Source organism: Grampus griseus (genome assembly GCF_964374135.1).
Source record: "Grampus griseus genome assembly, chromosome: 15".
NCBI lineage: Eukaryota > Metazoa > Chordata > Mammalia > Artiodactyla > Delphinidae > Grampus > Grampus griseus.
This window is the reverse complement of record NC_139009.1, coordinates 19,468,565-19,480,801: the sequence shown is the minus strand read 5'-3', so window position 1 is coordinate 19,480,801 and position 12,237 is coordinate 19,468,565. Positions and strand designations below refer to the sequence as shown.

At 39.0% G+C, this 12,237-nt stretch overlaps 1 protein-coding gene across 1 annotated transcript in view; it reads left to right on the top strand.

Annotated features, from left to right (window-relative positions):
• Positions 1-12,237, top strand: part of DTNB (dystrobrevin beta) — a 246,682-nt gene that overhangs the window by 17,024 nt on the left and 217,421 nt on the right. The window contains exon 2 of the mRNA XM_082672075.1: positions 5,889-5,956. Within this exon, the coding sequence (XP_082528201.1) occupies positions 5,890-5,956 (67 nt within the window). The 5' untranslated portion in view covers position 5,889. The remainder of the gene's footprint in view (positions 1-5,888; positions 5,957-12,237) is intronic.

Below are 12,237 nucleotides of genomic sequence, written 5' to 3'. Positions count from 1 at the left end.
CTAATGACAAATGCAGTTGAACCTCTTTTCATATGCTTACCATCCGTATAATTTCTTTGGTAAGGTATCTGTTCAGATCTTTTGATCATTAAATTTATTTATTTATTTTTTGGCTGCGTTGGGTCTTCGTTGCTGCGCACGGGCTTTCTCTAGTTGCGGCTAGCGGGGGCTGCTCTTCGTTGCGGTGCACGGGCTTCTCACTGTGGTGGCTTCTCTTGTTGCGGAGCACGGGCTCTAGGTGCGCGGGCTTCAGTAGTTGTGGCACTCGGGCTGAGTAGTTGTGGCTTGAGGGCTCTAGAGCACTGGCTTAGTTGCTCCGCGGCATGTGGGATCTATGTCCCCTGCATTGGCAGGCGGATTCTTAACCACTGCACCACCAGGGAAGCCCTGATCATTTTAAAATTGGGCTGTTTTCTTATTGTTGAGTTTTAAGAGTTCTTTTCATAATTTGAATACAAGTTCTTCATCAGATATGTGTTTTGAAAATATTTCTTTCACTCTGGGGCTTGTCTTTTCATTCTGTTCATAGTATCTTTTGCAGAGCAGTTAATTTTGATAAGATGCAGCTTATCAATTTTTCCTTTCATGAATCGTGCATTTTTTCAGTTTGACCTTGGGCTTGGGTCATTAAATAATCTTTTCTAGGAACCTAACAGTTTCAGCTCCTTTCAGATGGAAGAAACTTTGCTTACATTCTCATAGCTAGGACTCTCGTCTTCTTTCATTTTGTAGACTAAAGCTGTACTCTGGTTCTTCTTCGTTTTTTTAATTTTACTTTAAAGATGTTAACTGTTGCATTGTTCGCAGAAGTAGATAGTTGGAAATAATTGTCAACAGTCAAGGCTTGGATGAATGATCGTGATAAAATTCCATTCTGTCATTCAAAATTGTGGTTTTGAAGAGTATTCAGTGACATGGAAAGGTGTTCAAATATATTGTTAGAGTTTTCCCCCACCTTTTTTGAGCTATAATGACAAATAAAATTGTATATGTTTAAAGTGTACAACATAATTTGATAAATGTATACATTGTGCAGTGATTACTGCAGTTAAGTTAATTAGCTCATTCTTTTTTGTGTGTGGCGGTGGTGGTTTAAGATCTACTCTCTTAGCAAATTTCAGATATACAGTAGAGTATTATCAACTACAGTCACCATGCTGTGCATTTGATCCCCAGGATTTATTCATCTTGTAACTGAAAGTTTGTGTGCTTTGTATTTCCCCGTTTCTCCCACCCCCCAGCCCCTGGCAGCTACCAATCTACTCTGCTTCTATGATGAGTTTGACTTTTTTTGGTATTATTAGATTCCACATATGAGTGAGATTACATAGTATTTGTCTTTTCTCTGTCTGGCTTATTTCACTTTGTGTTCTGATTATTTTTAATTGGGTGGATGAAGCCCCTAAGTAGGGTGATCAGGATCCTGTGAAGATCAAACACGTTTGAATAAATGTACCTAGTAGATCTCACAGGATGAACCACAGGAAGAAGGGGTTGCAGAGTCCTGAGATCACGGCGTCAGAGAATTTTATTTGTACATTCATGTGGACAAAGATTTTTGGCAGTTGAAATGGGAAAAAAGGGTGGATGTGAGAGTGATTATGAGGAAGGAAATGGCAGTGTTTGAAATCAGAGTTAGTATGTGAAGTGAATGATAAGGAGGTGTTGGTTACTTCTAGATTATGAGGCTCAGAAAAGGCAAAGTGCCAGGAGTCCAAGTGGAAGGAAGAAGAGACATGTGTTTACGTTCATGTAACTGTTGATCTTTAAAGTTATATCAGGAAGACAAGGACGTAATCAGGTGTGGTAGTAGGGTCAGATCTTTGTTGAGTGTGGACTGTTAAAATCATAATTACAAAGATGGAGGTATGAGGATCCATGGAGCACTGGAATGGAGTCATGCTAAGGCCTGGGGAAGTCATTTATAGTAATCTTAATTTGTGTGTACCCCATACATTTGGATTTTATGAAATCTGAACTATAAGCTTGGTTGAAATGAAAAGACTTAATATTTTAGTTTGAGTTCTATCAGAAGCTGACTCTTAGACAAGGATTTGCGTGCAAGTATTTTGTTTTGGAGGTTATCCCTGCAAACATCAGCAGGGGACCGGGAGGTGAGATGGGGAAGGGAAGTTAGCAGATAAGGGTTTTGTTATCAAGCAAGTTACCACTGTGGGTGACTGAAGCTTATTCCCACTGGGGAACTCTAGGAGCCTGTGTAAAACATGTCCTTAGATTTACACCCTTTTAGGAGGCAAGGTAGGTAGAGTATATACCAACTAAGTCAATCATTGGTTAAGACTGTTTCTAGGGAGTGGTAAATTTATAGCATTTCAGGCCTGACATGCAAGGAACAAAATGGACTTCAGAGGTCAGAGAAAGCCTCGTTTCTCTGTTTAAACAGACAAACAAACAAACAAAATGCAGATGCTGTCAGTCAGTATAGAAGGATTCAGTAAAGGCCAGGAGATATGGGGAAGGGGAACACCCTATTAACTGTTTCCTTAATACTTGCTCTGCAGTTCCAGCATCTCCAGTTCATTTTCTCTAGGCCACCAAAACCCGCATGCCCAGCTTAAATGAGCCAGTCAAGTGGCATATTAGGACTGGCGCCAGGTGTCCTTTTCAGAATATTAAATCCTGGGTCATGGGTTGAGTACCGCCATGGCAACAAACTTTGTCTTACTTTACACTTGGCTCAAGTTCAGCACTCTCAAGGTCCATTCCCAGGTATGTTCTTCCAGTTCCTGTTAGTGCATATCGTCAGGTCCAGCAGCTGTTTTGATGAATCAGCCCTTTTCCATCCAAAGCAGGGACAGTACCTTCCCTTTCTGATGATGTAAGACTTGACCCTAGTTATTAGCGTAGAAGCAGTGAGGGAGGTAGAAACAGATCCTGAGGAGGGTCGGCATCTTTCTAGGCATGCATCTCAGATGAGAACTTTGCATAGTCTTTAGGCAGAGGAGACTGCCCTTGTAGCAAGAGCAGAGAGCCACCTCTTCAGGCCTGTAGGGTTCAGGGGAATCTTGGCTGGACTATGAATTCAGTCTTCTTTGTTAAGCTGCCTACTTTCATAAGCAGAATTTGAGCCTGATTTTTAGCACAATCTACTCTCAAGTTGTGGGAGCTGAGGGTTCCTTAAAAAGTGCTGCCATGGAGGTCTCTGGCTCTTATAGCATGCTCTGAGTTGGTACTTGGCTGATTTAAGCCTTGACATTTTCTTTCTTCTGTGCATCCGTCCTACTTAACAAAAGCTCAACCATTTAATTGTCTTTAAAATTCCCAGTCCTCCTGTCTCTCTCAAATGCTAAAGCTATTGTATAAGCCAGTTATCTTCTTCTACCTGTGTCCCGTACTAGCTCCACCACTTCGTGAGTCTTAGTACTGTCCATGCAGCAGCACACCAGGGGTTCTCACCAGGCTACTTACTACCAGCACTGGGATCCTTGTCATCTGTTGGCGAGTGATCCACTTACAGAATTCATCTTGAAGGTCTGTTTTACAGGATCAAATCTGTCTTGTTTTGGGTTACCCTAGAAGCAAATGCTCTATAAGGACTCAAATGCAAATTTAAAAAAAAATTTTTTTTTTTAGACCCTAGGAAATACTGGTAGAAGAGTGGAGAAGTAAGACAGAGAAGAAAGTAGCTAATAAAGGATTTCTTATCAGGCACCATGGGAAAGCCAGACGTGTAGTAATGCAATATTAATTACTATTGCTTTAGGTTGGGTTGGCATGCTTTTACTTAAAGGACCAGATGGTAATTATTTTAGACGTTGCATGCCAGATGCTCTCTGTTGAAAACACTCGACTCTGCCGTTGTAGCATGAGAGCATCCTTAGACAATACATAAATGAATAGGTTTGGCTGTGTTCCAGTAAAACTTTATTTGCAAAAACAGGTGGCAGGTCAGATCTGGTCCAGGTACTATAGTTTCTCTAGCTTGCTGACGCCTGCTTTACGTGCTCTCTTGCTTCCAATGCCACAGTAATCACACATGCAGATGTGGGCTCTGAAGTGGCATCGGCAGTACTTGTAGTTTCGTGGTCATCCAGATGATCTAAAATATGTTTATATTAATTTTTTTAAAGATTAATCTGGAAATAAAGACAGAATTTAGAAAACTGTAATGAAAAACTTAGGGATCTCCAGGAATTCATAATTCTACTTTGAGAAAAAGTGATTTAAAGAAATAGCAAAAGTAGAAGTATATAATAAATGATATATATTATAAAGGACATTATGATTCTCTGTTTTAATCTGTGTTTAGCATTTAAAATTTGTATTACCCAGTGGGAGACCAAGTTTGGGGACAGGGGGAGGCTTTTGAATATCTTCGTTTCATTATAATTATAGGCTCCTGGTACCAACTCTTTGTTTTTTTCTCTAGGACCTAGATTTCATTAGATGTTTGCTGTTTCTGGTTGCTTTTTCTTTGGCTTACTTTCTTTCCGTTTAAAACTGCTTCCTCTTGGGGGCAAATTGTTAGGTAACCATCATGTACATTGAAGCCTATTTGGTAACATTTCAGTGATCTAGGAAAGGGATAGTTTTTTTTTTTGGCCGTACACGGGCCTCTCACTGTTGTGCCCTCTCCCGTTGCGGAGCACAGGCTCCGGACGCGCAGGCTCAGCGGCCATGGCTCACGGGCCCAGCCGCTCCGCGACATGTGGGAACTTCCCAGACCGGGACACGAACCCATGTCCCCTGCATCGGCAGGCGGACTCTCAACCACTGCGCCACCAGGGAAGCCCGGAAAGGGATAGTTTTAATGATCAAAATATTAATTGCAGAATGGTAAGGAATATATTTACATTATAAATTTTCTTTAGGATATATTTATAACTAAACTTTCAGCAGGCACTTTGCTTTAATAGATATGTAATTTGTGTAGTCACCATTTAATTCGTGATTCTGACGTATTCGACAATGGTATATAAATCACTCCATGATTTACAGCAGTTTAATCTTCTTAGGGATATTTAGCTTATGCTATTTGTTTAGATATTTTTTTCTTCATAGAGTAAGGCGAAGTTTGGCTGAGATGTCACAGATTTTGCATCAGTAGGGTCCATGCAGTGGGCTATTGTGTTCTAGCTTTTTAAGCATAAAGATTTGAAAATATGCATCTAGAGGCAAAAATTATGAAAGAAGTTTAATGAAAGGGTTGGGATTCTACTCTACCGCTTCTGAGTTGTGTGTCCTTGAGCAAGTTAGTGTTCTTTTCCAGGCATCTGTTTCCTAATCTGTAAAATGGGGATAATAATAATGCCAGCACCCAGAGTTGTTGGGAGGATTAAATGAGATAATGCATGGAAAGAGTTTTTTCTTAAACAGAGTGACTGGCATAGCCAAAGTCATGTGATTAAAAACTTACATTTAGGAGTTCTTTGAGTTTGTGGATGAATACCTTTTTTGTTTAATACTTTTTAATATAAAAATAAAAGATTCTATTTATACTTTTTATGTATAAGCTAATTATCCTGATGTTCTTTATTATAGCCTTTCATTATAATTATTACCTAAATTATCTTTAGTAACATGTTTATCTATGTAAAGCAGTAGGAATATGGGGAAAATGTCTCAACTAATCCAGGACTCTGCAGAGGAAACAAAGTTAGAAATAAGACGTGGCCCCATATTTTCAGCACAGGAAGCAAGTGTATGAGCTCATTTAAGTATTGACTTTATAATATTTTAGAAGCTATCAAATAAAGGGACAACAGTTTGTTTTTTTCTGTATCAGGCTTCTACTTTATTTTTACTGATATCCTTTTAATGTATGCATACACAGCTTGGTTTCTTGTACCTCTTCACAACAGACTGATAAGCACTTGGTGGAATTGTCAAATTACACATTGGTTTATTGTATCCTTCTTTGTCTCTAGGATGATTGAGGAAAGTGGGAACAAGCGGAAGACCATGGCAGAGAAGAGGCAGCTGTTCATAGAAATGCGTGAGTCCCTAGTGCTTCTGGAATCCTGTTTGTATGTGTGGGAATGTTTTTTTTTTTTTCCCCGATCAAGTCATAGCATTAATCATAAGTTTTATGTTACAGGCTTTAGAAAGGGAAGAATGGGAGTTAAAGAATCGTGCAGTTGGAGGACACCAAGCCAGAGCATATATTTTAATTGAATTGACTTGAATTGCTTTCTTCAAGGTCATAAATGAAAAGGCAGAAATGTTACCTAAAATATCTGTGAGTTTAAGGCATGCCAGTCAATTTAGACTTCTTGCTGTAACTCCACTGTTACCATGAGATTGCAGGTGGTGATAGATAATTAATACATTATATTGTGTCAATTACCTTACACTAAAGATTCTAAGGTAGTGAGGACTAAGCGTTAGGAAACACTTAGAGCTGTAGGAAAAAGTAAAGCAGCAATGTGTACTTTGGTATATTACTTTACTATATACCGTTTGAAATCTTCTGTTAAAAAATTCTTATATTGATGTATTCTTATTTATTCTCATATATTCCTATATTCTTATATGTTTCTTATATGAAACTCAAAGAAAAAGATGGCCAGGAAGAGTAGGCAGTTCCCAGTATTTGAAGGATTGTTTTGTTTTGCAATTGCTTGTCTGTGTGACCTTGATCAGTGCGTTCACACTTGGTGGACCTCAAATTCCTTAGCCAGGAAATAAGGTTATTAGTTTGCACCAATGATTGTGAAACCTTTTAAAAGCACTGTGTTCCTTACAAGGACCTTCAACATGAGTGTCATAAAATTCGTTCTGCTTGGTTGAAGCGGGGGTGGGGTGGGGTGGTGTGTGTGTGTGGGGGGGGTGGGGGAAGTAGGAGTCAGCTTGAGATGGCCCCTGAGGTAGTTGCAGAATTCTAGAATTCTACCTACCACAGAGTGAAAATCAGCAGATCAAGTCTCAGAAGACCCTTCCAACTATCAAGCTATTTTAAGTCTTTAGAGTCTTAGTAATGGGAGTCAGAGTTTGACACAACTCAGACCTACGTTGTCCTGCCAGGCATAGCCTAGATAACTGTTCGTTAAAGGAGGAAAAGAAATTTTTGGCATTGGTTAGGCAGTCGGTCTGGGTGACCTTTAAGGACTTTTGTAGCTCTGAGTCGCTAACTGCTAGTCATCTAAGCCAGACAGCTTGGAGTCACTTCTCTCCACCTCACCTTTCACCTCCAAGGAAATGGCAAAGTGCAGCTGAGTGTTCCCTCAAAAGTGAGTCTTGAATCTGTCTGTTCCTCATACCATGATGGTGTTGAATCCAGGCTCTGCAGTCAGACTGCCTGGGTTTGGATCTAGGCTCCCTCACTTCCTGGCTGTATAACCTTGGGCAAGTTACCTTCTCTCTCTGTGCTACAGTTTCTTCATCCATAAAATGGGAATTGTACCTACTTCATAGAACTATCATGAAGATTAAATGAGATAATGTGACTAAAGCACTTAGCACATTCCTTTCCCAGATAAGTAGTTATTTAATGTGGCTAGCTGTGTTTTTTTTAAAATTCCTCTCTTTTTTTATTGTGGTAAAATATACATAAATCATATTTATTTTAACCATTTATAAATATGCAGTTCAGTGGCATTAAGCTGTGTTTATTATTAATATTTTTATCCTTGTTACTTTTCTAAACTAAAACAGTTGGTTTCTGATCCTTTCCTTCAGTCTTGACACTCTCAAATCGGTGATCTCTGATGCTGCCAGATTGAACCCAGATTTATTCTAGGTTACTCCTTCTTAAATCCCTTCAGGGCTCGTCATCACGGTCCCGAGAAAGCCCAAGCTCCGCAGTGTGCCAGATGAGGCCCTTCTGGACTCTTTTTCTTGGTTCCCAGTTTCCATCACATGCTTTGTGTGTCATTTCCCAGCAGTTCTGAACTGGCTTTCCCCAAGATAGATCGTGTTTTTCATATCCCTGTGCTGTTGCTTATGGGGTTGCCTTCACCTTCATCTGGCTTGTTGTTCCTGCCTACCCTTCCAGACTCAGCAAAAGGACCATCTTTTCATTTAATTTTTAACACATTTACTGAGAATCTGTTACATTCCGGGCACCATTCTAGGTGGTAGGGTTATAGGGGAGAACAAAACACAGTCCCTGACTTCACTCATACCACTTACATTTTAAAAGGGAAACCGACAAAAATGGAAACCAAATAAATAATAATTCCTCATACTAAGAATTACCTGGGGTGCACTCACATGGGCATGTGAGAGAGCATGACTGGGGTAGATATTTGAAGTAGAAATTGGGTATTCTGCAAAGAACTGGGTTTACTCCTTAGTGAATGTTATCACTGACACACTAACTTCATATAAATTACCATTCCCTGTAACAAACTCAAGGATATGAACAGTCTGGGAGATGTTTGGTGGGTATGGCTTCTTGAGCCTCCTCTATTTCTTCACAGGAGGTATTGCATTGGTGGCAATGGTATCTGCTGTGGGAAGCCCCACTCTCATTTCCAGCATCACCCCAAATCTGCGTTATAATTACTTTCTGAGGATGCAGAAATCACCATTTGCCAGCCTTATGACTTGGCCTGTCATCTAGGTATTGGGTTGATTTTAGTATGTCAGTTTTGAATCCAATGATCTTTCTCCACTCTTTCATTAGTCTTAATGGTTAGTTTAGACTTCTGCTTAGGTAGGTAACTACATGTACATCATTTTTAAAAAAGACTTTATTTTTTTAGAGCAGTTTTAGGTTCATAGCCAAATGAAAGAGGAAGGAACAGAGCTATCTCATATATACCCCCTGCCCTGGCACATGCATGGTCTCCACCACTATTAGCACCCACACCAGAGTAGCACGTCCATTACAGCTGATGGACCTACATTGACACATCATAATCACTCAAAGTCTATGGTTTACATTAGGGTTCATTCTTGGTGGTGTACATTCTATGGAACTGCATTATTTTTAAAGAAAGGCCATTTTGACTCTTATTTTTGCAATCCTTATACTTCTTTTTCATGACCTACTGTACTGGTTAGGACCTCAGATATTGTATTTAAGAGTTGGGAAGATAGCAGGCATTCTTGTCTTGTTTTTGACTTGAATGGGAATGGATGTAGTATTGCACTATTAAAATGATATTTGTTGTAGGTTTTGTACCCTTCACCAGGTGAAAGATCTACTTTTCTGTCCTAATTTACCAAGAGTTATTACTGTTATTTTCTTTAAATCACGAATAAGTATAGAATTTTATCAGTTGTTTTCTGCTTCTCTTGAGATGATACAGTGACATATAATATATTTCTCCTTAACATACATAGTTCTGGGGCCAGCAGTCTTTTTCTTAAAGAGCCAGAAAGTAAATATTTTAGGATTTGCAGGCCATATGATGAGTTCTCTGTCATAGCTACTCAACTCTGCTGTTGTAGCATGAAAGCGGTCATAGGAATTTAATAGTTTAGATAGCTTGTGTTTTTTATCTTGTGTTACCTTTATTGTTGTGCCTTTCAGTAGTATTCTTAAGCCTTTCTATTTTTAGACAGTATCTTTTAATTTCCTATTTTGAACAGTGATGAAATCAGTTTGTTCTTTCTTTGCTTAATATTTTATCTTCTGGACTCTAAGCACCATGAAAGTAAGAATCACATGTATTTATCATGGTAGCCCCAGCAATTCAATAAGTATTTATTAAAGGAGGAGTAGAATAAACTACGTACAAATAATTTGATAGTTTACGATTTTTACATGATGTAACATTACTAAGAAAAAGGAAGGGTGATAATCTCTCGACTCTGGTGCTAAAGTAAAACCTTTCTAGATGAGTCTGCAAAATACTTGATGCCAGGCCTCCATGCTCAGAGATTCCAGAATTTTTCCTTTTCCAGAATTTTGTCACTTTTATTGGTCTTCTCAAGGAACTTTGGCTTTATTGGTCCTCTCTATGTATCTTTGTTTTCTGTGTCATTATTTCATGCTATTACGTGGTTTATTATTTTCTTCTTTCTACTTTAGGCAGTTGTATTTTTCTTTTTCTAATGTAGGCCATTTATTTTCAGACTTTTTCTTTCTTATGTAAGCATTGAAGAATATACTTTTCCATGATTTTCTATTTTTGTATTACATGTGTTCTGATATATACTATTTTCATTATCAGATCTCTGTGTTTTCTAATTTCTGTTCTAGATTAATGAGAAGTATCCTTTTAAATTCGTAAATGAATGTCTGTTTTAATAATAAAGATATTTAGCTTAATGGGATTATGGGTCAGGGAGTGAGGGATTTTCTAGAATCTTTGTATTTGTTGATATTTGTATGTTTTTCTAAATATTCCATGAGTGCTTGAAAATCATGTGTCTGATTTCTGTATTATCTAGATCAAGCTCATTATGTTTTACTAAAATCTTTTTGTCTTTTCTGATTTGACTGCTTGATCTTAATTACTGGAAGATGTTAAAAATCTCTGCTTTGATCATGGATTTAAAATTTCCCCCCTGTAGTTCAGTCAGTGTTTTGAAGCTTTTGTTCTTAGATGCGTATATATTAAAATGTTCTGTCTACCTGGGAAATTGAATCTTTTATTATTATATAGGTAAACTTTTTTTTTCTAGTAATGCTTTTTTGCTTCAAAGTTTGTTTTGTTGTATATTAATATATCTATACCAGCTTTTTTTTTTTTTTTTTTGCAGTACGCGGGCCTCTCACTGTTGTGGCCTCTCCCGTTGCAGAGCACAGGCTCCGGACGCGCAGGCTCAGCGGCCATGGCTCACGGGCCTAACCGCTCTGCGGCATGTGGGTTCTTCCCAGACCAGGGCACAAACCCGTGTCCCCTGCATCGGCAGGCGGACTCTCAACCATTGCACCACCAGGGAAGCCCACCAGCTTTCTTTTGATTAGCATGCCTAGTACCCTAAATATCTTTTTTATTTTTAATTTATTTTTTATTCTGTTAACATCTTTATTGGAGTATAATTGCTTTACAATGGTGTGTTAGTTTCTGCTGTATAACAAAGTGAATTACCTATACGTGTACATATATCGCCGTATCTCCTCCCTCTTGCGTCTCCCTCCCACCCTGCCTATCCCATCCCTCTAGGTGGTCACAAAGCACTGAGCTGATCTCCCTGTGCTATGCGGCTGCTTCCCACTAGCTATCGAATTTACATTTGGTAGTATACATATGTCCATGCCACTCTCTCACTTCGTCCCAGCTTACCCTTCCCCCTACCCCTGTCCTCAAGTCCATTCTCTATGTCTGCATCTTTATCCCTGTACTGCCCTGAGGTTCTTCAGAACAATTTTTTTTTTTTTAGATTCCATATATATGTGTTAGCATACGGTATTTGTTTTTCTTTTTCTGACTTACTTCACTCTGTATGACAGACTCTAGGTCCATCCACCTCACTACAAATAACTCAATTTCGTTTGTTTTTATGGCTGAGTAATATGCCATTGTATATATGTGCCACATCTTCTTTATCCATTCATCTGTCGATGGACACTTAGGTTGCTTCCATGTCCTGGCTATTGTAAATAGAGCTGCAGTGAACATTGTGGTACATGACTCTTTTTGAATTATGGTTTTCTCAGGTTATATGCCCAGTAGTGGGATTGCTGGGTTGTATGGTAGTTCTAGTTGTAGTTTTTTAAGGAACCGCCATACTGTTCTCCATAGTGGCTGTATCAATTTACATTCCCACCAACAGTGCAAGAGGGTTCCCTGTTCTCCACACCCTCTCCAGCATTTGTTGTTTGCAGATTTTTCAGTATATATCCATTTATTCTTTAATTTTTTTTCCTGTATCCTTATGTTATATATGTATCTCTTGTAAACAGCATAAGTTAGATTATTTTAAAAAATAACCAAAACGACCATTGTGACAATTTTGGCTTTTTCACTGAAGACTTTATTTTGTTTAACCTTTTTTTTTTTTTCGGTACGCGGGCCTCTCACTGTTGTGGCCTCTCCCATTGCGGAGCACAGGCTCTTGGACACGCAGGCTCAGCGGCCATGGCTCACGGGCCCAGCCGCTCCACGGCATGTGGGATCTTCCCGGACCGGGGCACGAACCCGTGTCCCCTGCATCGGCAGGTGGTCTCTCAACCACTGTGCCACGAGGGAAGCCCTGTTTAACCTTTTATATGAATACTGGTATGTTTCATTTTTCTTCCATTTTATTTTGTACTTCAGTTTTGTCCTTTCTCTGTTTTTTTTCCCCTCCTTTCTTGACTTCTATTAGATGAATTGAGCTTCCCTCCGTTCTGCTTTTTCCCTCTACTTACTTGTGAGTTGTATGTTCTTTTTCTGTTCT